Source organism: Narcine bancroftii, chromosome 2 (genome assembly GCF_036971445.1).
Source record: "Narcine bancroftii isolate sNarBan1 chromosome 2, sNarBan1.hap1, whole genome shotgun sequence".
Taxonomy (NCBI): Eukaryota; Metazoa; Chordata; class Chondrichthyes; order Torpediniformes; family Narcinidae; genus Narcine; species Narcine bancroftii.
The window spans coordinates 45183955-45209954 of record NC_091470.1 but is presented as its reverse complement, the minus strand read 5'-3'; the positions used below and the strand labels follow the sequence as shown (position 1 = coordinate 45209954).

General features: G+C 38.6%; 1 protein-coding gene across 5 annotated transcripts in view; it reads left to right on the top strand.

The window, feature by feature from the left end:
- ppp1r13bb (protein phosphatase 1, regulatory subunit 13Bb) overlaps positions 1-26000 on the top strand; it is a 112529-nt gene that overhangs the window by 30044 nt on the left and 56485 nt on the right. For 2 of the 5 annotated variants that reach the window (XM_069916516.1, XM_069916515.1), the window contains exon 4: positions 9745-9818. In XM_069916516.1, coding sequence (XP_069772617.1) covers positions 9745-9818 — 74 coding nt within the window. Of the gene's footprint in view, positions 1-9744; positions 9819-11382; positions 11408-12769; positions 12839-14768; positions 14855-26000 lie in introns of those variants that run through there. The other 3 variants (XM_069916517.1, XM_069916518.1, XM_069916519.1) reach the window with 3 other exon arrangements.

Sequence of the window (26000 nt, the reverse complement as noted above, 5' to 3'; positions counted from 1 at the left end):
GAGTAAAAGAAAAATCTTTTTCATTTGGATTTAACCTCCTCCTTATTTCTACTAAATTCAAATCTTTCACCGTCTCAAGCAATCTTTTTGCCATTTTTGTTCTTTTTACAGTTTTTGGAGATTTATCCAACAAAGGATCCAAACAATTAAAATCTCCTCCTATCAAAACATTCTCATTTGATTGATTCAAATTTAAAAATACATCAGAAATAAATGTTTCATCATCTTCATTTGGTGCATATATATATATGTTCAAAAGAGAGTTAGATAAGACTCTAGTGGGCAAAGGAGTTAAGGGTTATGGGGATAAGGCTGGAAAGGGGTACTGATGATAGTGATCAGCCATGATCTGTAAAATGGCAGTGCTGGCTCGACGGGCCGAAGGGCCTACTCCAGCTCCTATTGTCTATTCACTAATGTCCAACATTCAGAAAAAAATCTTTTAATTGACTACCAAAACTCTCCCCACATTGGCAGAAAAAGAAGCCAAACTGAACGAAACCTTTTTATTTACCAATATCACAACCCCTCTAACTTTAGAATTATAAGAAGAAACAATTACATGTCCTACCCAATCCCTTTTCAACTTCAGATGTTCTTTTTCTGTCAAATGAGTTTCTTGCAAAAATGCAATATCTACTTTTAACTTCTTGATATACAAAATACGTTTCCATTTTATCAGATGATTTAACCCCTTAACATTAAAAGTTGCAAAGTTTAAAGTATTCATTATGTCTTACCAAATGGCACCCAAACTTATACAATTGACTCTGTCTTAAAACTAACACTTTAACAAAAAAAATCCCCCTTAACCCCTAAAAAGAAAAACTGCAAAAGCAGTAACTCCCCTTTATTAACTGGGTGTGGTTAATACCAACAGTGGCTAACGACTTCAGATTTAGCTGGATCATCATCTCCCCAACCGGACAAAAAAAATCCCATCAAGTATTAGATGCTTCCAGAAGTTCCTTGTGCAGCTCCATCAATTGTTCAGCTTCCAACTGTTTTTCACCTTTCCCAATTCCAGCTTTATTCAGAGTCACCAACGGTTTCGAAGAGAAATCCTGTATCAACTTAGAATCTGGTAAAGAATTAGCAAAAGTTAATGCAGCCTGTGGATTTTCAAAAAATTGGGACTGGTACTGTCCATAGAATATTTTTTAAATTGCTGGGTATCTTAAAGGAGATCTATACCCTTTCTTCCATAGAACTGCTTTAGCAGCATTAAACTCCTTCTGTCTCATAACAACCCCCTGACTCAAATCTGCATTTTTTAAAAACACTTGCGATTCTGTACTATCATTGGATCATTCATACAATCTGTAGAAATGTTGCACGCAAAATCATTTCTCGATCCTGATACCTTAAACACCTCACCAAAACCGCTCGAGGTGGTTGACCTGGTAATGGTTCTTTCCTTAATGCATGATGAGCTCTCTCTAACTCCAAACCCTCTGGATAATACTCTGGACCAAAAATTTCAACAATCCAATCTTTAAAAAACTTTGTAGGATTCGTTCCCTCGAAACTCTCTGGAAACCCCACTATTTTTGTTATTCCTCCGACTTTGATTTTTCCAAAGAATCCATCTTCTGCAAAAAAACTCTTCTCAATTTGTCTTCCAGCCACCACTTCTTCACATTGATCCACTCTGTCTTCTACATTTTCAATTTTATTTTCAACCATGTCAGCTGCTGTCACATTTAATGACATCGACCTTCAGTGAAGCAATCTCACCAGACATACCAGTAATTTTAAGTCTAATACCAGCAAGTTGTTGATCAACACTTTGAAAACTGGTGGACATATAATCCATCATACTTTCATTCTGCTTAGTTATTGTTTCTAACATAACCATCATATCAGAGGCAGGCGTAGGGCTTATTGTGCTAGGAGATTTATATGGTGAAGGTAATTTTAAAGCTGTAGGGGTACCTTCCACTTAAGCTGCAGCCAATAAAAGTTGACTAGGAACATAGGAAGTAGGAACAGGAGTAGGCCAAAAATGGCCCATCGAGCCTGCTCCGCCATTCAATATGATCATGGCTGATCTAATTTATGACCTAACTCCACCTACCTGCCTTCTCCCCATATCCCCTAATTCCTCTATCATGTAAAAATTTATCTAAACGAATTTTAAATATGTTTAATGAGGCAGCCTCAACCACTTCCCTGGTTAGAGAATTCCAAACATTCACTACTCTCTGGGAAAAACTATTTTTCGTCATCTCTGTCCTAAATCTACTCCCCCGAATCTTGAGACTGTGTCCTCTCGTTTTAGTTTCCCCGGCCAGCTCAACAAACCTTCCTACATCTATTCTATCCATACCTTTCATAATCCTATATGTTTCTATAAGATCTCCTCTCATTCTTCTGAACTCGAGTGAATACAATCCGAGACAATTTAATCTTTCATCATAAGTCAACCCCTTCATCCCAGGGATCAACCTATTAAACCTCCTCTGGACCGTCTCCAAAGCCAATATATCCTTCCTCAAATATGGAGACCAGAACTGGACACAGTACTCCAGGTGCGGTCTCACCAATACCTTATACAGTTGCAACATTAACTCCCTACTCCTGAATTCAATTCCTCTAGCAATGAAGGCAAACATTCCATTTGCCTTCTTAATAACCTGCTGCACCTGCAACCTAACTTTTTGTGATTCATGCACAAGCACTCCCAAGTCCCTCTGCACAACAGCATGCTATAGTTTTTCACCCTTTAAATAATATTCAGCTCTTTTATTTTTCTTGCCAAAGTGGATAACCTCACTCTTACTAACATTGTACTCCATTTGCCAAACCTTTGCCCACTCATCCTGCTTAACTATATCCCTCTGCATACTCTCCACATCCTCATTACAATTTGCTCTTCCACTCAATTTGGTGTCATCTGCAAACTTGGCTACACCACATTTTGTCCCCTCCTCCAAGTCATCAATGTAAATGATGAACAGTTGTGGGCCTAACACTGACCCCTGCGGCACCCCACTTACCACTCTCTGCCAACCTGAAAAACTCCCATTTATCCCGACTCTCTGCCTCCTGTCAGGCAACCAATTTTCAATCCAGGTCAATATACTTCCCCGGACTCCACTTTCCTGTAACTTACTGAGAAGTCTCTTGTGCGGCACCTTATCAAACGCTTTCTGGAAATCCAAATATACAACATCAGCCTGTTCCCCTCTATCCACTGCACCCATTATATCCTCAAAGAATCCTAACAAGTTTGTCAAACAAGATCTTCCCTTTCTAAAACCATGCTGCGTCTGCCTGATTGAACACTTATGTTCCAAAAGTTTCACTATTTCATCTTTAATGACGGCTTCAAGCATTTTTCCAACTACAGATGTCAAGCTAATTGGCCGATAATTTCCAATCTTCTGCCTACATCCTTTCTTAAAAAGTGGCGTGACATTTGCTGTCTTCCAGTCTGCTGGGACCTGCCCAGAGTCCAAGGAATTTTGGTCTATGACCACCAATGCATCAACTATAACTTCTGCCATTTCCTTCAGAACCCTTGGATGCATATCTTCTTCCAAGTATTGATCAAGCTCTTCTTCCACCTCCTCCTGTGTTAAGTTAACTCCTCTTGACTGGCTTCGGGTCTGCATTCCACTCCACGTTCAGCTGAATTCCTCAACCCAACATTGAGCAGCAGCCCTCACCCATTCGAAGGTCTTGTGCATGCTTACCAGCGACGGCAATGCGCAGATAGGCAGCTCCAACACGTCCCCAGCGTGCTGCATCAGATGCTGCCACTAGCGGCGTATCGCGTCCTCCGAGCCCCCCATGCTACCTGACGAGCTTAGCGCAGCAGTCTCCGGCATGTTGCGCGCCTCCTGAAGTGACGCCAGGGATGTCGCGGCGGCACCATCTTGCGCCAATCTGTGCATAAAGGAAGCCGCCACTACATTCAGTCTTACTGAGGAAGGTTGTTGAGTCTTCGGGTCCATCTGTAATTGATGTCGAGGCTCCAAATTTTCGGAGGCCCAAAATTTTCAGATTCTTCCAACACTTTAAAGCGCAGTTTTTTTTATTGTTGAACTTTTTCTCTTCTCACCACTTTTCTTCTCCTATCACAAACACTATTTTCATAAAGTTTCTAAACATTTTTCAATTAATTAAATTTGTGTTTTAAACTTTCCAGTTGAGGAGAGATGAGTTCCCACATCTTCACCCTACACCATCTTGCCATGCCCCCCGTAGATGTTCTTGATGGACTTGAGACTGATGCCCATGTTGGCACTGGCTGAATTTGCAACTCTTGGTTTTTTCATGATGGCATCAACATGGAGGCTCAGAACAGCTCTTCAGAGATCTGATACCAGGAATTTTTTCTTTACCCTTTCCATTGCTGACTCCTCGATGAGGGCTGGTTCATGTTCCTCTTCCTGAAGTCCACAATCATCTCATTAGTTATGCTAATATTGAGTGCAAGGCTGTTGTAATGACACCACTCAGAGTTGATCTATCTCCCTCCCTCCTGAATCAATCCTGTTTGATTCTGCTGACTGCTGTGGTGAAATAAATATTCTTTCTTTATGTAAGAAGATGCATCTGCTGTGAGCGATTGTGACAGAAGGTGAATTGCAGTGGATCCATATTTTTACTTGGGTATAAGATAATTCTGGTCATGACCAACCTCTCAAAGCATTTCATCACAGTAGATGTAGAGCTACTGGGCGATAGTCATTAAAGCAGCTCCCTCTGCTCTTCTTGGGTATGACTGATGCCCTTTTGAAAACAGGAGGAAACCTCTGACTGCAGCAATAGGAGCCTGAAAATATCCGTGAACCCTCCAGATAGTTGGTTGGCACAGATTTTCAGTATTCTGCCAGGTACACCATTTGGGCCTGATGCTTTATGAGGTTCACCCTCTTTTCTTTTTTTTTTTTAATTTTTTTTTTTCACACCATAAATCACGTTAGCCATGATATACACTTTTTCTTTTTCACACATATACAGTGTCTTTTTCTCCCCCCCCCCCTCCCTCCTCCCAAGCCACCCCCCCACCCCCCCTCTCATCCATTTTAGGTATACAATCTAGGTTGTATTAAGCCAGTCAGACAATGTTGTCATTCAACAAAAATACACCAGAAATTCTACTGAGTCCATTCTTTTCTTCTCCTTCCATCAACTTAGGTAATGTTTGTTCCCGGTAGGTTTTCGCTATTGTATTTAATGTAAGGCTCCCATACTTGTTCGAATATTTCAATATTATTTCTTAAACTATATGTTATTTTTTCTAATGGAATACATTTATTCATTTCTATATACCATTGTTGTATTTTCAAATTATCTTCCAATTTCCAGGTTGACATAATACATTTTTTTGCTACGGCTAGGGCTATCTTAACAAATCTTTTTTGTGCATCCTCCAAGTCAATTCCAAATTCTTTATTTTTTATGTTACTTAGGAGAAAGATCTCTGGATTCTTTGGTATATTGCTTTCTGTTATTTTATTTAATATCTGATTGAGATCATCCCAAAATTTTTCTACTCTCTCACATGTCCAGATTGCATGAATTGTTGTTCCCCTTTCTTTTTTACATCGAAAACATCTATCAGATACTGTTGGGTCCCATTTATTTAACTTTTGCGGAGTAATGTATAGTCTGTGTAACCAATTATATTGTATCATACGTAGCCTCGTATTTATTGTATTTCTCATCGTTCCGGAGCATAACTTCTCCCATGTTTCCTTTTTTATCTTTATATTTAAATCTTGTTCCCATTTTTGTTTAGTTTTACCATTTGTTTCCTCATTCTCCTTTTCTTGCAGTTTAATATACATATTTGTTATAAATCTTTTGATATTCATTGTATCTGTAATCACATATTCAAGGTTACTTCCCTCTGGTAAACTCAAATTGCTTCCTAATTTCTCTTTCAAGTAGGATCTCAGTTGGTAATATGCCAGCGCTGTATCTCCAGTTATATTGTATTTATCTCTTATTTGTTCAAAGGATAAGAATCTACTTCCTGAAAAACAATTTTCTATTCTTTTAATCCCTTTTTTTTCCCATTTTCTAAAGGAAAGGTTGTCTATTGTAAAAGGGAGTAGCTTATTTTGCGTCAATATTAGTTTTGGTAATTGATAATTTGTTTTATTTCTTTCTACATGAATCTTCTTCCAAATATTGAGGAGATGATGTAATACTGGAGAAGTTCTATGTTGTACCAATTTTTCGTCCCATTTATATAATATGTGTTCAGGTATCTTTTCCCCTATTTTATTTAATTCTAATCTCGTCCAGTCTGGTTTTTCCCTTGTTTGATAAAAATCTGATAGGTATCTTAATTGTGCGGCTCTATAATAATTTTTGAAGTTTGGCAATTGTAAGCCTCCTTGTTTATACCATTCTGTTAATTTATCTAGTGCTATCCTCGGTTTCCCCCCTCTCCATAAAAATTTCCTTATTATTTTCTTTAACTCTTTGAAGAATTTTTCTGTCAGTTGTATTGGCAATGCCTGAAATAAGTATAGTATTCTTGGAAAAATGTTCATTTTAATACAGTTTATCCTTCCTATCAGTGTTAGTGGTAGCTCTTTCCAATGCTCTAAATCGTCCTGTAATTTTTTCATTAGTGGATTGTAATTGAGTTTATATAATAGGCCTAGATTTTTGTTTATTTGTACACCTAGGTAGAGGTTCACCCTCTTGAAGGATATTCTGACATTGGCCTTTGAGACCGATATTATAGGGTCATCAGTCTCTGCAGGGATTCTCATAGGTACAGTTGAGTTCCTGTTCAACATTTCTGCCTAATTGTCTTTTTCTCTGTTGATCAAAACTAAATTATAGATACAAATGAAGTTGTATTTGATTGTCATTATCACAGATCAACATGAAACCGATTAATATAGGTACAGGAAAGTTATTTGGTTCCTTTTCAGCCATTCTGAAAGATTCATTTGCACATTTTTACAATTTCTAGTGGCTTTTTGTTTGGGAGATCATATCACTTTATTGCAAAATCATTGTATATTCCATGTAAATAAGTGTACAGGTTGTACCTCTTTAATCCGGCGACGTTGGGACTTGGCCATTGTTGAACCACAGAAATGGATCCCTAAGGGAACCCCCTATGTAAACTTATCAAAGGTAGAACAAAGCTTAAAATAGGGAATAATATTGTGGGGCGGCATGGTTAGTGTAGCAGTTAGTGTAATGCCTTTACAGCGTCAGCAATCAGGACCAGGGTTCGAGTCCCATGGTATCTGTAAGGAGTTTGTACAGGTATGTGCTGCTTAACATCCACAATACGTTTTGTGAAATTGGGTGTTGTGCGATGTGGACGTTGTGAGAACACTATATTATATACTTGGCAAAGCTATATGGGATACTGTTGTGTACTTGTAAACTTTTTATTTGTAAGTTAGGGATCAGAGTGGAGACCGACAGGGGGCAGTGGGGAGAGAGAGGGGCAAAGGGATCAGTGTGGGGACTGACATGGAGCTGTGGAGAGAGAGCGGGGCAGTGGGATCAATGTGGGTACTGATAGAGGGCTGTGGGGAGAGCATGGGAAAATGGGATTAGTTGGAACTGATACAGGGCTCTGGGGAGAGAATGGGGCAGTTGGAATACTTTGGGTATTGGGTTTTCAGTTCATTTTATTTGTGTGGTACTGTCCCTTTAAGAGAACACATTTAACAAACCTTGCAAATTTTGGAATGTGACTGTGAACAAGCAGCAGGCTTCGAAAACAACATGTTCCAAAAGTTGATACATTTGCAGAGTAAAGGGAAGAAGCCCTGAAGAAGTCAGGAGCAGAGACCATGTGACCAGCATATGGGAGGAGCGGGGTGGTGGGGGGGGAAACAGTTTATAGTTTGCTCAGGAGGCCATTTTTAAGAAGGCAGCACAAGAGTAAAGAGCTCGTCAATCTCCTTTGTGGGAATGAGAAACCCACTTGGCCTCATTGAGTGGTTATATACAACTGTCAGACTTCCTCCTGTTAGTTATTGAGGAATGAGAAGACCACTTTGTAACCCAAAAGAGTGTAGGTCACTTTTTTTTTCAACTGAACCATAAAAAGGGTTCTATTTGTAGAAGAAATACTGTGCTTGGATGGTGACCAGAGTGAGAGTCACTTGAGTTTGGCTGACCCACAAAAAGGGTTCTGGAAGCTTCTTGAGCATCACTTGCTTCGTATCCCCTATACCAAAGTAGAAGGAAATTTTAGTTGGCACTCGTCTACAAAGAACACTTTGTTGAAGCTTCTCAACAAGGGTTTTGTGAGTTAATCAACATTCTGTCGCTGCTGTCTGGTACATAACAGTATGTAATTTCCTATAGCTAGTGATTGCTTTTTCTAAATTGCTGTGGACTTGCTCACGATAACTAAATAATTATGGGACCATGGATGCATATGAGATTGAATGTTGCTCGAACAGACATTAAGCGGCGCATTCCTAAACATGCTGGTCCATGGGAGTTGCTGACCACAGAGCGCCAGATAAGAGAGGTACAACCTGTATATAACTTCTACACAATGTTGGCAATCAGACCATAATTCAATACTAATCTATTACTGAACCTGAATACTTTGTTTCAGGTATAAGAATGTACAACTGCATTCTTTATCCTCTGTAAATTGCAAAAATTTTGCTCCATTAATTACCTCATTACATTGCAACTACTGATTAACTAAAGTATAGATATTTTCTGTATTTTTTCCTCACTCTGACGAATACGCAATAGCAGTCTAAATACAAATATAAAGAAAATAGCCAAAAGATTGCTGTTGGTTCTGCACCCTAAACCCATATACAAGTCTCCAGTCCAAGGTTCCTTGAAGGTAAAGGAGCAGATGTATTGGCTGAGAGTCATGATGGCCTTTTGACTATGATTAATCCAATAGATAATCATTTAAATATAATTTTTAAGTTGAAGAACTATAACTAGTGTAGTAGGAAGAAAGATTAGCAAGGACAAAATGTTTAAGATTGAGTGGGCAAAAATTTGGCAGAGCAAATAAACTTGGGCAATGCGAGGATTTCTTCTTGGATAAGAACAGAAAAGCATAATAGTTAAAATGAACTGCATGCTATATGCTACAGAATGCTGTACTGCAACAGGACTTCCATGAGGAATGCAAATTTAGCAAGGCATTGGCATTTATTGCAAAGGGTATGAAGTCTTGCAAAAACTACATTTTATTGGTGTCCACTTGGAATACTGTGTATGGTTTTAGCCTCTATTTAAAGAGGGATATTCTTGCAATGGAGATATTTCTTGTCTGATTCACCAAAAATCACTGCTGGGAAGATCAAATTGTCTTGAAATTTTGAACTATGGGTATATTTCAGAAAAAGAGCACGCCAATTTAAGATGCAGACGTGGCAGAATTATTTTTTTTAAGGTCATGAATTTTCTGAGTTCTCTACCTCAGCTGTGGAGTTGAATTTTGAATATATTTAAAGTTGAATGAGCTGTTTTGAGGAACAGGACGAAAAAACCAAATCAAAAGCAATGATCTTATTTGATGTTAAAGCAAACTTGAGGCCCACCCTTCCTCCAAAATTTTTTAAATATCTGGCTGACTTGTATGCCAATAAGATGCATATGACATGTCATTAATGAAAGATTTTAGATTTTATATAGGCTGTATAATTTCTAATACTAATTGGTTAAAAGAAGAGCACAGACATAGAATCATGGAAAGATTTTTGTCCCTTTAGTTTAACATGGTGCAAACAGGTATATTCTGAAGGTTTTTAATTGTCTTTGCAGGTGTACATCAGTCTCAAGATCAGTTAAACAGGTGGAATGGAATAAACCTTTCTGCAGAGCGCTTTGAAAATGGGGTATGTGATTCCTTGCACTTGTCTGTTTATTAATTTTCTTTAGTATCTTTATGTAACTTCCTGTTCAGTTCTTTCCACCTTGTAATCCACTCACCCATAGAAATAAAAACACTCCAGCATGACTATGCCAACTGTATGTACCTTTGTTATTGCACTTCAGTAATTACTTGCTTTTTCTACTGTTCATTATTCTGATGTCAGGGTAGCTTGTATATTTCTCTGGAAGGTGTAGCACAAATGGTCTGTTACAAAGACTCTATTTCCATGTGAATATCAGCTGTTCCTTACTTGCACTTTAAATCTCTCATCACCTTGACAATCTTGCAAGCTTTCTTGGAACATCAATAAGTTAAGCAGAAAATGTGGGTGCAACTGAAGGCAATGATTTTTGAACTCAGAAGAGGAATTTGGTGGTGGGCAGTTTGGAGTCTAATGTTTTCCTTGTTGGAAATGGTGATCGTGATTTTGAACGAGAGAAAGGGAGATGCTAAAGTAAAAATAAACAGCAATAATGAGGCTGAGAAAGAGATCCATATAGATAAAGAGAGAAATACAGCTAAGATGATGAGCAAGAAAAATCTCGACATGAATGCATCTGGCTGATATGTGGAACTAAAAATAAAGAGAAAAATATGTGTAATGGATTTGTGTTAATCTTTAAGGTAAATTTTAATATATGTATGTCTTAGTAAAGTTGGTTATGGTGGACATGGTCACACACAATTTGGATATAATTTACAGACACTTGGGGGTTCATTTCGGAGTTGCCAAGAGTCTGGACAAATGAGATCATAATGGAACTGAAGTAGGTGTTAATTGATTCGAGGACAATGGGAATTATGCTGGCAGCTGTGCAATAAAGCATTTTCTTGAGTGAAGTGCTCAGACTTCTTTCTCTCTCCTCTCTCTCTCTCTCTCTCTCTGAAAACCTGTTTGACTCTCTTTGCTTACAAACCACATTGCCCTCTTAGAACAACAAGTTCTCTTCCAGACAATCTGCAGCTCCAACAGGATCTTTTGTAAATGACAATCCATTAGTGAAATCTCTTGAGTACTCTTCAAAGCTCTTACAAAAGCTGTAGAGCCAATATGTCTAGCATGGGGCAGAGCTCCAGTATTTTAAATAAGATGTGTTTGTATGTAACGTACTCTAACAAATCTTTCCCAATTTATCTCCCCAAAACATTTCTATATACTCTGTCACACGTGGAAACAACCAAATCTGTCAATAGATTCTGAAAGCAAGGATAGTGAAGAACAGTTTGAAGACCAATCTTGGAGAGTGGGATCTAGGACGGTTTTGGTTTCCATGTGGGGCCATTTAATTGAAGAGGGCAAATCTAAATTAGAAATACAGGTTGAGTACCCCTTATCCGAAATGCATGGGACCAGAAGTGCTTCATTTTTTTGGAATAATGTTTTTCAGATAACCACACACAATGGCATTTTAAGTGGATGTGAATTTCAGATTTCATATGAAAATAATGCTTTGTACTTGCCTTGATTTAGAACCATTTTGGCTATTTCACCATCTGCCATTTTCAACAATATTTTTGTACCACAGAGCCAAGAACAGGCAAAAAAACATTGTGAGTAGTGCATGAAGGTCTGGTGGTGATGGTCAGTAACAAACTGGGCAAGTGAGGTCAGGTGTGGAATTTTCCTCTTGTGGCATTATGTTGGCGCTCAAAATGTTTTGGATTTTGGCTCCTCGGGTAAGGGGTATTTAACTTCTGCTCATTTATGGAATTGATTTGTGACTATTTTAATGAAGTGCAAAATATTAAGCTTTGGAAGGAAAATAATGTATTTGTCTGGCTCTCGGTAATCTAAATGAACAAAATATCTAGTTACTTTTCTACTTTGAGGCAAATAAACATAACTAATTGTTGATTGATGCTGTTTTAACAGACCTAAAATTCACTTCATAACTTTTCCCCCAGTTACTTGCTCCTGAGATATTGGCTTCTGGATTAAGCAGTATACAAGAGCCACAGCTGTCTTGTAGTGACTTGGATTTACTGACTCTTTAGATATCAGCTTAAGCATGTGAATTTAGGGGATACCCTATCAGGTTATTTCTGTTCTCTCCAAATTTTATTAAATAAAACTAATAAAAAATGTTTATGGTTTCAGATTTTCAGCTGTTGCAGTATTACGACAAATGTCCAGACTGCATCAAACAGGAAAAAATTCTGCCTTTATATGCTTAGGCATGGTTCAATTACACTAAGTGAGCTCGATCACAATGTTCAAATGCTTATAGTTCATTTTAGTTATGGAAATATTTTGTAAGAAATTTGTGTGACTGCTATCTTTTTAATCTTGGAATGATCCTAGAAAAAGCCCAGTCCATCCTTCCCAGGGTAACAATCCCATTCGTCCTACTCCCTTCCTCATGTTCCTGTATCCTGACAACATCTTCTTTTGTGCAAATTTGATTACTCTCTGATTTTTTTTCCTGCTATTAGTGAGGACTGGAGGGCAATTTACAAAAGCTAATGAACTCAACCAGCCGGTATAATTTCAAAAAGCAGGAAGAAACCAGAACACCTGGAAGTAACCCACAGTCACTACAAGTACATGCAAATGCTGCACAGACAGCACATGAGATTAGGATTGAACTCTGGTCCTTGCAGTAAACTAACTGCTTTACTAACATGCATGTTTTCAAAGCTTTATTTCCAAACCCAACTGCATGTTTTTGCTTTGGTTCATATGACAGCATTTTTTGAATATTTTTGAGAATTTTCAATCGACATGTAGTGAAAATGAAGAATATTTTTTTTTAAAAACCAATAATATTAACAATATAATACAAATTTCAATCCCCTTGCCAATATTGAAGAAAGTGCGAAAAAAGAGTCAACGTGTGATTCAATTATTTTAAACAAAGAAAAATTACAATAATACTACAAAAATGCAAATTCAATGTCCATGTTGAACCAAAGGGAGAAAAAGATCATAGAAAAAAGAACAAAATGAGAAACCCTCCCACCCCCAAGAAACAAGAAGAAAAGGTAAGAAAAAAGAAAAGATTGGCCTCACCTAGGATAAAACCCACTCCCAACAAGGAACAAATAATCTGACTTATCTAGGGTCCTTGGCACTGCGAACACTGGTGGGGGTGGGGGGGGTGGTGAAGAGGGAGAGAGGGGGGAATTTGTTAAAGATTTACCCTGATATACCTTGGGTATGAATTCCATATTCTTAAAAATACATTATACCTGTTTCTGAGGTGATAGACTATCTTCTGCAGGGGAACGCATTTATTCATTTCTAGGCTAAACCTAGTTGGGAATCGTACTTCCAAGTAAACTGCTATGCATTTCCTGGCCACTGCTAAAGCAAGTTTAACAAATTTTTATTGATATTTCATCAGTCTCATTTTAGGTCTTGCATCTTCTAAATTTCCCAATAAAAATAATTCAGGCGGCTGAGGGTATTGAATTCCTGCAATTTTTTTTTCCCAGGAGATTACCCAAATCTTCCCAGAAAGGCCTCACTTTAGGGCATGACCAGGTTGAATGCAAGAAAGAAAACACCCATTTCTTGACCACATCGAAAACATTGATTTGATATTTCTGATTTGAATTTGTGTAACTTTTGTGGAGTAAGGTACAGCTGATGTAAGAAGTTGTATTGCATCAGGCGATACCTTACATTAATCGTGTTGATCATGCTGTTCTGACATGTCGGACCAACAAAATGGATCAATTTCTATACCCAAATTTGATTCCCACCTTTGTTTTGATTTTTCAAGCCCTTGTTTAGGGGTTCCCGCCTGAAGTAAGGAATACATTTTTGAAATTTATTTTGTGCTCTCCTTTCAAACCAGTCTATTTGCTGTAAGGTTAGTGCTGGAGATTTGACAACATTCTTGCCTTTTGAGTAAAGTTTGTGGCTTCTTGCCAAGCTCTCTCTTTGTACTACATAGGAGGATTGATGTACAATTGAATGCACAAGCATAATAAGATGAATTTCAACTGAAAGAATGTTTTTTTATCCATGAGATCTAGAAAAATCTTCTGAAATTTCATGACTGAACCAGGCTACTTGCCCTAATTGATTTGTAGTCCTTTATCTATTATTACCATATTTCTATTCATTTGTTTATTTAAATTAATCTTTTAAAAGTACACCTTGAGTTATGTGCAAAGATCATTGGATTGACCGTGTTCCACAGTAGTTTATGTAATCTCTTGTGGATTTTTTTGATTCATTAGTGTCTTCAGTGTTCAGCTGTTGGTGTAATATCTCTAGTTTTTTTTTAAGCCCATTGTTTTACAATTCCTATTCTACTTGTCAGCCTTGTCTTTTCTAAAGAAATGTCCCAATGTCTTGATGTTTCTTACTGAATCTGTTTTGTCTTCTTTCAGTTCCTCCATAATCTTTACTGATCACTGATATCCTGAATCCTTTATCCTGTCAATAATAGATTAGCAAGAAAGGGACTAATTTTTTTCCCCTTTTTCTGTCATATTGTAGCAGAGATGAGCATTCCATCTTGACCATTGGAGGTTTAGATTTGGAGGATGAGAATCCTGAAGAATCTGTAACAAGACTCTCAGCTTGTTTTGCACTTACTTTAAATTCTCATTGATCAGCATGACTTTTTAACTCTTTAAATTGTTGCAGTTCTTCACAGTGGTCACTCAGCTGATGAACTCTACTACGTGCAATTAAAACATCCCTGATGAGGGGTTTTGGCCCACAGCATTGACGGTTCTTTTTTTTTCCCACTGATGCTGGTTTACCCACTGAATTCCACTTCAGATTCAGCATCTGCAGATTTCTATGTTTCCAATTTAAAAATGTAGGTGTGCAATTTGATTAAATATAATTCTTGAGTATTCTCCAAAGTTATTCAGTTCACAAAATTCCCAAGTGGAGTGTTCTGAATGTGGGTGTGTGCTGAGGTGACATTTAACAGCTTGTTTTTTTTTTTGCAGTTTTTCTTTTGCAAAATGTCTAGTATATTTTGGAAAGGATTTCTGTAACTTGTGGATGAATGGTTTAATGAAGCAACCACCCAAGTATGTATTACTTCGGAATATGTAAACTTTTCCTTTTTCTGTGGAAGATGTAGAGAGATGCCAACATTTATTACTGCTAGGCTTTTGACATGTGTGGCAGACCATTCAATAATGTAAAATGCCATGGGATCCAAGGGAAATGGCAAAAGGATTCATAGCTGGCCAAGAAGTTGGGTGGATGACTTTTGTTTTTGACTGAAAGACTGTTGGATTAGGTTTCCACAAGACTCTGTGCCTGATCTTTTTTTGTAAGAGGAATTCATGAATTGGACTTGAATGATGGGTGGGGTTTATTCCTTTTTAAAAAAAATACTTGAAATAATTGACCATATTAGTGAGAATGAAGCAGAGCTTTAGACAAAAATATAAATAGTCTGGTCCGGTGTGCAAAAAATGGAATTTAATCCACTGAAGTATGAAGGGATGCATTTGTATACAATGTAAGTATTAGTAAATAATGCATACATTTTTGAGAAGTGGCTTTAAAATGGAATTGCAGCTAAGATTACCACTGAATTACAATGATACCTTGAATTTTGCCAGGAGACTATATATGCAAATTAATGATACACGCTGACAACTCAATTTTTTTCCTCAGTAAATATGATTAAATGTTTATTGACATTCAAATAGGAAGATGAAGGAGATTTAGAAAGCTTGGGATTCTATAAACCAACACAGAGCAGAAACAATCAAACAGTTTAACTAAAGTAGAAATCTGTATTTGATGTCATGATGTGATGTATCCTCATCCATGTCCCATTCTAGTCAGAGATTTAAGTCATAAGCTTTGCAGGTAAGGACATCAGGCTGGTGCCTAACATTGGAAGCCTGCCGGAGAAGTTGGTAAGAGGATAAATCAAGTCTAAATTGCAAAAATGAAATGTTTGATTATATTAAAAAGCACATTAAAATTATAGCCCTTAGTGATTTTTTTTCTTTTCATTTTTGTCCCAAATACTTAGACCATTATATTGAGATCTGACTCCTCATTTCACCCCTCCCAGCCAGAGAGATTGTTACTATCCATCCTGTCAAGCCCTTTCAATTTTGTTTCCATGTGATCACCAAGCCTTGACCTCCTAATTGGAAATGTGTGGTGAATATTTTTTGTGTTACTGCAAAGCAAGTATATCCTTCATTTGGTGAAGAGACTGTAATTTTCCAAGACTTCAATTGCAATCTATCAAAACCTTGTGAATTGATGTTTGTATAACTTTTGCAGACCAAATGCAATAATGGCAGATTTACCATTTGCTTTCTAACTGCATGTTGTGCCTGTACATTAACGTTGTTTTCATATTATAATTGTGCCCAGATCCCATTGTCTGATAGTTCAAAAAATATTATTTTTACTCTTTTTTCCACTTCAGTAAATAACTCTGGATTATATCTTATCTGTTGGTTTAGCTAATTCTTGTGACTGAATCATCTTTCTTATAGACAATTATCTTGAGATGAACAATGATCATTTGAATAGAAAAGGGTTGGTTGGTGTTTTTGTTCCAGCACTGCCTACAAGGGAAGAAGAAAAAACTTTTTAAAATTTGCACTCTGTATTCCATTCTAGTTTTTTAATTCTGCTCAGGGCTTGATCTCTTGTTTTTTTTCATTCTCTCACAAAAAATTTGAGTAGAATTTATTATTCTGTAGATTATATTTAAAAAAGTTGATTCTCATGCTGAAACGACTTGCTAATTTCTTTCTGTATCTAACTCAAAGACACAACCTTCAAAACTTGATTCCATGTTCATGATTCCATGTTCATAGTTCCAGCTAATAACTACAGGTACACGATACTTTATCTGAACCCTTGGGGGACAGTGTGTTCCGAATTTTGGATTTTTCCGGATTTCGAAAAGCCCACCCGAATTGTGCTGCCGCCTCCCCACTTGCTGATTTTGGAGCTCTCCAGATTTTAGATGTCCAGATAAAGGATCGTGTACCTGTATATCTAAATCTGTATTTGCATTTAAGGAAGCTATTAGATCATATAACTGTGACCTAATATCAAGGTAAACATTTACGGGGTCAAATGTGGTTAGTCCATCAGTTGCATGCAAAACTGTATTGAATGAACTTTATCAATCAGCAAAAACTAAGCTGTAGACATGATTTGGGTGAACGCAAGTCAGAACATGATTGTTGCTTGTGAAATGTCTTTTGAATACAGACAGGATATAAAAAATCATGAAGTGTTTCCAAACTTTTGAGTGATTTGGAAGGGAACACAAGGTAAAAACAAAATAGGTAAGGAGGCTAAGGTAATTTTTCTATACCCAATCTGGTGGGAGGAAACCAGAGGCCCTGGGGGGAAACCCATGCAGAAATGGGGAGAACATATAAACTCCTTACAGACAGCGCGGGATTCAAACCACAGTGTCAATCGCTGGTGTGTAAAAGCCTTGAGCTAAACAATACGCTAATAGTGCCACCCATATTACATTTTAAATGCTCATGATGAAAGCTGAACTTATGAAAATTAGCTCTTTAGATGTTTTTTTTAATCTCTGACAGGTTGCCCATTATAAGAAATCATAATGAAACTGCAGTTGGATGAATAGAATTGTTTTATTGCTATGTGTACCAAAATACAGCAAACACTGTTTTTCATGCTGTCTAGGCAATCCAACTCATATACCTGGTAATGCAATAATAGCAAATGAATAAAACGGCAGTTTGGGAGTAGTCTTACAATTACTGAACAGCACAGGGTAGAGCAAGAACAAAAACATTGCACAGAATCATTGTTATAAGATGTTTTGTATTGCATAGCAGAACAATAGACACATTCGATTACCTCGTTAAGTGGTTTGATTTTCAAATGGTACTGAAGTTGAATTGAATAGCTCGCAAGCAGACATAGCAGTTGAAGTAAAAAAAATTGGACTGTAGGTGTCAAGCTAAATTTTCCACCTACTCCTTTGGCATGAATTTTGATTCCAAGCTATTTGATGGCTGGACAAATCAACTGAGGTCCAAGATCAAGAGTAGCTTGGTTCCAAATCATCTCTTTAAAGAGGAGGTGGATAAAACGGTAGGGAGTGGAACAGGTGCTGGTGGTCATGCAAAAAAGCAATCTGGTCGGGGAAATTTTGAAGAATGAACTCGAAAGCTGGTTTTGAAGCTCAAGTTTATTATTATCATACAATTGTATTAATGCTGCTGCCAAAACAACGCGCTTAGGTCCTCTGTGTAAAAACATGCAGACACATGTATGGACAGAGCACAAGTAAAACATCTGTAGATACTGTGATTGAAGTAAAAACACAAAATGCTGGAGAAACTTAGCAGGTCAAACAGTGTCCTTTACATAGCCACAAATACATAACTGACGTTTCAGGCTTGAGCCCTTCATCAAGGTATGGAAAGATGTCCGAGCAAATAATAGAGTGTGTGGTCACAAAGGGAGGAGGTGATAAGTGGAGAAAGAAAGGATGGGACAGCAGCAATTAAGGGGAGGAAGGATTGCTAGGTGAGTAAAGTGGGGAGGAGGAGGGGGAAGGGAAGAGGAGAGTAGGTAGCAGAAACCGGAAAAATCATTTAATGCTACCTGGTTGGAGTGTGCCCAAATGGAAAATCAGGTGGTCTTGCTGGGATAGTACATAGGCCATGGACAGACAGGTGAATATGGAAGTGTGATGCAATTGAAATGGTTGGCTACTATGAGGTCTCTATCACTGGTGTGGATGGAGCGAAGATGCTCAGCAAAGCGATCTCCTGATTGCGCTCAGTCTCTATGATTTAGAGAAGGCCAGAAAGGGAGCACTGGATGGAGTCGATCAGTCTTGTGGATACATAAGTGAAGTGTTGCCTCACTTGAAAGGCCTGTTTGGGGCCTAGACTGTGGTGAGGGAGGAGGTCTAGACGCAAGTGTGGCACCTCCTGGGGCCACAGGGGAAGATACCAGAGGGGGGAGCAATTGATGGGGAGGGATGTGCATGATGGTAGTGGGATCCTATTGTAAGTGCTGGAAATTCCAGAGGATGATGTGTTGGTTGTGGTGGCCGGTACGTTGGTAGGTGAGGATAACCTATGTTTGTTGCGTCTGGAGGTAGGGTGGGCCAGGGCATTTGAGTGGGAAATGGAGATGAGGGTGAAGGCTGAGTTGATGATGGTGGAGGGGAAGTCACGTTTGTGGAAGAAGGCAGACATTTCAGAAGATCTGGACTGGAAAACCTCATCTTGGGATCAGATGTGGTGGAGATGGAGACATTGAGAGAAGGGGAAAGAATCCTTGCAGGGGACCGGGTGTGAGGTTGTGTAGTCAAGGTAGTTGTGGGAGTTGTTACAGACATTTACAAGCAATTTGCATGTAGTACACATGTGAAGGTAGATAAATATGATTAAATAAATAGTCTCGGAGGGATAGCTCGAGCAGTTGATCATTCATTCATTCAACAGTCTCACTGCCCATGGGAAGAAGCTGTTTCTCAGCCTGGTGGTTCTAATACTTTTGTATCTCTTTCCCGATGGGAGTAACTGGAAGATGCTGTGTGCGGGGTAGTAGGGATCATTAACGATTTTGTGAGCCCTCTTCAGACAATGATCCCAGTAGATTACGTCGATTGGGCGGGAGGAAGACTCCAGTGATCCTCTCTTCCGCTCTTGTAGTCCTGTGGGTTGACCTTCTATCCAGTACTTTACAGCAACTGTACTACACTGTGTTGCAACCAGCCAGGACATTCTTGATGGAGCTTCTCTAGAAATTTGACAGTATGATGGCCAGTAGCCTTGCCTACCTCATTCTTCTTGGGAAGAGTGATTGCCTTCCTGGTAAGTGAGGAGATATGTGTCCAGGATGGGTCTCTACTTCAGTGGACTCCAAGGAACTTGATGCTCTCTACTCTCCATTGCAGAGTTATTGATGTGATGAGTAATCCCTCGTTCTTCTGAAGTCCACAATCATCTCTTTCGTCTTGTCCACATTGAAACTCTGGTTGTTATTCTCACATCATAGCACGTGATTTTCCACATCTTCTTTGTATTGTGACTCATTGTTGTTGCTGATGAGGCCAACTACTGTCATGTCATCTGAAAACGATGGCTCTGTTGGAGCTGGATCTAACATTGCTGATGTGGGTCAGTAGAGTAAACAGGAGTGGGTTCACCACACAGTCCTGAGGTTTGGTCATGCTCAGCATGTTGGTGCTTGACGTTCTGCTACCAACCTGAACAGACTGTGGACCTTCTGTTGGGAAGTCCAGAATCCACTTGCAGAGAAGGTATTGAGTCTCAGTGAAGACAGTTTCTGCACCAGTCTCTGGGGAATGATCATATTAAATGCTGAACTCAAGTCGATGTACAGCAGCCTGGTGTATGAGGCATTGTTCTCCAGGTGAATCAGGCTGGAACGGAAGGACAAAGCTATGGTGTCATCAGTAGAACAATTCTATCTGTAGGCATATTGAAATGGGTCCATTGTCTCTGGGAGGTGCACTTTGATGTGTTCCATGACCGGATGCACAACGCATTTCATAATGTTGGAGGTGAGTGCCAGAGGGTGGTAGTCATTGAGGCCTGTTGATGTCGCCTCTTTGATACTGGGATTATAAAGCAAGAGAAATTGACACAATTCAAGGGAGGATCTGCAGGCACATATTGAATGGAACACATGGCTCAGAATTTAAGCCATGAGGATCCAGATGCAGAGTGGCACGGTGCTAGCAACCAAGGTTCAATCTGATGTCTAGTGGTGTCTTTGGAGTTTCCATGTTCTCCCTGTGACTGTTCCCCACAAGTACTCTGATTTCCTTCCATTATCTCCAAAGGAATGTGCATTCAATTCATCCCAAATTGCTTTTTTCTAAAATTGGGTTGAACCAGGGTGGATTGAGAATTGAGTCAGCTTGTATGGTATGAAACAGGGCCTTCACTCCAACATGCCCATGCCAATCAAACTGTGTTCTGGATAAGCCCAGTTTACCCGCATTTAGTACAGATCTTTATAATCCCTTTCTATTCATATTTCTGTCCAAATGTTTTTGAATTTAAAAATCATGCCCATTTCTATAGTTTTCTTTGGCAGCTCATTCCACTAAGTGGGAAAAGGTTGCCCTTCTGGTCTCTTATTTCACTCTTCTCACCTTAAACTATGACTTCTCATTCTAGAAATGTCTGCCCTTGGGAAAAAATACTGAGCATTCACTTTATCCATACCTCTCATGGTTCTGTGAACCTCTCATATAACCCCTGCAAGGAATAAAGATCCAGTCTATCTAACCTCTCCCAATAACTTGAGTGCTCCAGTCCTGGAAATAGCCTAGTGAATCTCCTCTGCAACCCTTCCAATTTAATTTATATTCTTCATATAACTAGTGACAAAAACTGCACCCAGTATTCCATTTGTGGTACAATTGAATCGTGGAGTCTCAACCTTTGTACTCCATACCTTTCCAACTCAAGGCAACCTTTGCCAAATGCCTTCATCACCCTGTCCACTTGAGTTGCTACTTTATGGGAACTATGCACCAGTATGCCAAGAAGTGTCTTAAAACAATTTTACAGGGAAAATTGGGGTACTGAGATTGTTTTTTAGGTCAGCATAGTCTTGGTAGGATATGTAAAAAAACATTTAGAGTTTAATAGCTTGTTGAATTCAAATCCCATGTTCTTCCAATTGCACCTCTACCTTCAACTCTTTGTTGATGCTGCAATGGCAAAGTGATGGGTTTTGCATTTGATGAGCAGCAAGCATGAGGACTAGCAGAGACTATGAAATTACACAGATGTCAGTTTGCCAAAAAGTTAGGCTGCACAGCAGTTGTTTCAAAGTACCCCAATGAGGACTACACTGGACCTGGGTACAAAGGTACTTCTATATATAAGTTGGAAAGCCAGAATGCCAGAAAGCACTGCATAAAATTTGGAGATCCTCTTTGTTAGGATGGAAGTCGTGACCAGCACTGCTAAAAAGGGACTAGTGATTGGTAGTATTTATTTGGTATAGTTTTAACAGCATTGACACAATGGCAGTGCTGCAAGGAAAGTGCAGAGTACGATCATGCAGGAATAGCTTGTTACCATTAGACTTTCTTCATTGCTGTTGTGAATTGTTTTTTGCATTGGTATACAAGGATACTTGCCAAAGCTTGGCTTAGATCATTTAGATTTATGCTAGTTATTATTTTTATATTGTGTGTGTATATTGATGCTGGTCAGTGACAAACAGGACAGTTGACTGGAGAATTGAAGTTATTGATATTGGTAATTTAAATTGCGTATTCTCAGCGTGTGGCAAAGCCTTCTGGGTTGCTGCTTCTCAGTGGATGGCAAGGAGAAAGGATATACAAAAAAAAACCTGACTTGCCTTGTCATGTGCTACAGGAGAGCCACCGTTGCCTGTATAAAGAAATTTGATTTTACTTATCAGACTTCTGACCAGCACAGAAGTGTACTGTGAACTAACATTTGCTGTCTAAACTATAGCAGGATAGCAATGCAAACCATGTCTGGGAATAACGTCATTGAATTTTGTTAGAACCTCAGAATAGCTTGATAGTAAATACAGAACTATCACTTTGTTATCAGCTCATACATTCCTAGTCCTTTATCTCTTTCAGCAGAATGTGAACACTGTTTGTTAAATTGGCAGTGTGAATCTGGAACATTGTGTCCTGACAATATGTGAATCTCAGAAATGTTTATCAGCGTTCCCTTCAATACTAAATAATTTCAAGGACACCTTCAAACATTGGCAGCTGTATTCAATTATACATTGTTTTTGGAATGGCATACCATGCTAAGTTGTTTGACACCCTTTTATCCTGAAGTTATGCCATCTTATTTATTTGTACTTCCTGGCAATCAATAATATTTGTTGATATTCTTACTTTGCTTTAATTCTGCAAGACGACATGTATAGTATTTTCTATTCTTTTCAAACTGGTGAATCTGAAGATATCAAGCCAAAATTATTTAAAACAAAATTGATAGTAGTACCTACACAAAAATAGAGATGTTGATCTAAAAGATCCAGTGTCAGCATAAGATAATTTTAGAGGATATTTCAAAATGCCTGGAAATTTAATCATAAGGACAAGGGGGCAGAATTAGGCTATTTAGCCTAAATTGTATTCCAAACCCAGCAGATGCATTTTAATTTCAGCTCTACTCTCCTACCTTCTTCCTATAACCTTCGATGGCCTTACTTATCAAGGATTTTTCAACCTCTGCTTTAAATCTACCCAATGATTTGGTCTCCACAGCAATCTATGGCAATGAGTTCCACAGATTCACAATCCTCTGAAGAAATTTTTCATCAGCTCTGTTCTCAAAGGATGTCTTTTTATTCTCAAGCTGTGCCCTCTGGTCCTAGACTCTTCCACTGCTGGAAACATCTCCATGTCCACGCTATCTTGCCCTTTCAATATTCAGAATATTTTCACAAGATATAGGAGCAGAAGTAGCCCTGTTGGCCCTTCTGCCATTCTAATGAGCTGCTCTGCCATTCTAATGAGCTGCTCTGCCATTCTAATGAGCTGATCCATCCACTCACTCAGTTTCACTTCCCAGCTTTTTCCCTGTAACACTCAATGCCCTGACTAATCAAATACCTGTCAATCTCTGCCATAAATACTCAATCACTTCACTCCCACAGCCACCTTGGCAACGTTCCACAGACTTGCGACCCTCTAACTAAAGAAATTTTTCCACATCTCTGTTTTAAATTGACACCCTTTTATCCTGAAGTTATGCCATCTTATCCTAGAATCTCCGACAATGGGAAGCATCCATGCCACACCTACTCTGTCCAGGCCTTTCAGCATTCAAAAATCCTCCCCACCCATCTTTTTGTACTCGAACAAGTACAGTCCAAGAGCCAATAATAATTCCTCATATGCTAACCCTTTTGTTCCTGGTATCATTCTAGTAAATCTTCTCTGAAACATCTCGCATGCCAGCACGTTTTTTTCTCAAATAAGACACCCAAAACTATACATAGTACTCCATGTGAGGTCTCACCAGTGCTTTATAGAGTCTCAACATTACATCCCTGCACCTGTATGCTATTCTTCTAGAAATGAATGCCAAAATTGCATTTGCCTTCTTCAACACCAACACAACCTGAAAGTCGGTCTTTAGGGTATCCTGCACGAGGACTCCCAAGTCCTTTTGTACCTCGTAAATTTGAATTTTCTCCCCATCGAAATAATAATCTGCCCATCTATTTCTTCAAAGTGCATGACCATACACTTTCCAACATTGTATTTCACCTTCCATCTCTTTGCCCGTTCTCCTAATATATCCAAGTCTCTGCAGCCTTTCAATATCCTCAGCACCACCTTCCCCCACCACCTATTTTGGTATCATCTGCAAATTTAGCCATTATTCTGTAATCCAAATAGCTTGTATACAACATAAAAAGAAGCACCCCCAACATTGATCCCCTGCAGAAAACTACTGGTCACCGGTCGCCAACCAGAATAGGATCCCTTTATTCTTACTTTTTGTTTCCTGCTGAGAAGCCAGTGCTCCAGCCAAGCTAGTACCCTTCTTGTAATTCCATGGGCTCTCATCTTGTTTAGCACCCTTATGTGTGGCATCTTGACAAAGGCCTTTTGAAAGTCCAAATGCACAACATCTCCTCTATCTGTCTGTCTTGTGATATCTTCTAAAAAAAATTGTAGTAGGTTTGTCAGGCATGATTTTCCTTTAAGGAAACCATGCTGACTTGGGCCTTTGTTTTCATCCATCTCCAGGTAATCCATGACCTCATCCTTGTAAATCGACTGCAACAACTTCCCAACCATCGACGTTAGGCTCATTTCTGCTGCCTTGCTCCCTTCTTAAACAGTGGAGTGACATTTGCGATCCTCTAGTCCACTGGAACTGTGCTAGTTTCACTGATTCCTGGAAGATCATTACCAATTTCTCCACAATCTTTACAGCTACCTCCTTCAGAAACCAAGGTTGCATTCCATCCTGTCCAGGAGACTCCTCTATCCTTAGACTATTTAGCTTTCCAAGAACCTTCTCATTCGTGATCCTGACTATACTCTCTTCTCTTCCGAGAGAGCAATGAGAGTCTTCTACAGTGAAGACTGATCAAAAATATTTATTCAGTTCATCTGCCATTGTCTCCCATTACAATTTCTCCATCATCATTTTCTATTGTTCCGATCTCATATTTAAAAAAAGCTTTTAGTATCCTCTTTGATATTACTTGCTAACCTCCTTTCATAATTCTTCTTTTCCTTCCTAATCATCTTAGTTCTCCAAGTTTTAAAGGTTTCCCAGTCCTCTATCTTCCCATTTATTTTAACTTCCTTGTATGCCCTCTCTTTTGCTTTTACTTTGGCTTTAACTTCCCTCATCAGTCATAGTTATCACATTTTTCCATTCACAATTTTTTTTCTATTTGGCATGTGCCTATCCTGCAATTTCCTCATCTCTCGCATAAACTCCATCCATTGCTGATCTGCCATCTTCCCCATTAGTGTTTTTTTTCCAATCGACTTTTGCCAGATCGCCTCTCGTGCGACTGTAACTTCCCTTATTCCAATGAAATACTGACATGTCACACTTTAGCCTCTCAATTTCAAATTTAAGAGTGAACTCAATTGTATTGTGATCACTGCATCTGTAGGATTCCTTAACATCGCTGGTTCATTACATAGCACACAATCCAGAGCAGCCAATCCCCTGGTGGGTTCATCAACAAGCTGCTCCAAGAAGCCATTCCATTGGTATTCCACAAAATTTCTCTCCTGAGATCCTGTTCCATCTGGACTTTCCCAATCTACTTTCATGTTAAAATCCCTCATGCTTATCATAAAGCTATCTTCTGACATGCCTTATCTATTTCTAGTTGTATTTTGTAATCCACATCCCAGAAGCTGTTTGGGGACCTTCATCTTTCATTTGGTAACCGGCAATTGAGTACAGATGACTTAAAACTTGACTCAAAATTATCAAAATGTGTTGCTCTTTCATTGAGATGTGTAATGTCCACAAAAAAGAGGCCTTTAGATAAAATTAACAAACATCATCTTAGTTATGTTACTACTAATCTGAATAGCTTTTAAAGTACAAATGTATCTTTTTGAGAATATTCTATCACAGATGGATTATTAAATTTAGTTTTCTTGTATTAGCAAATAGAAAGCCAAAACAAATATCCTTTTACCTTTACTGTTCCTTAACT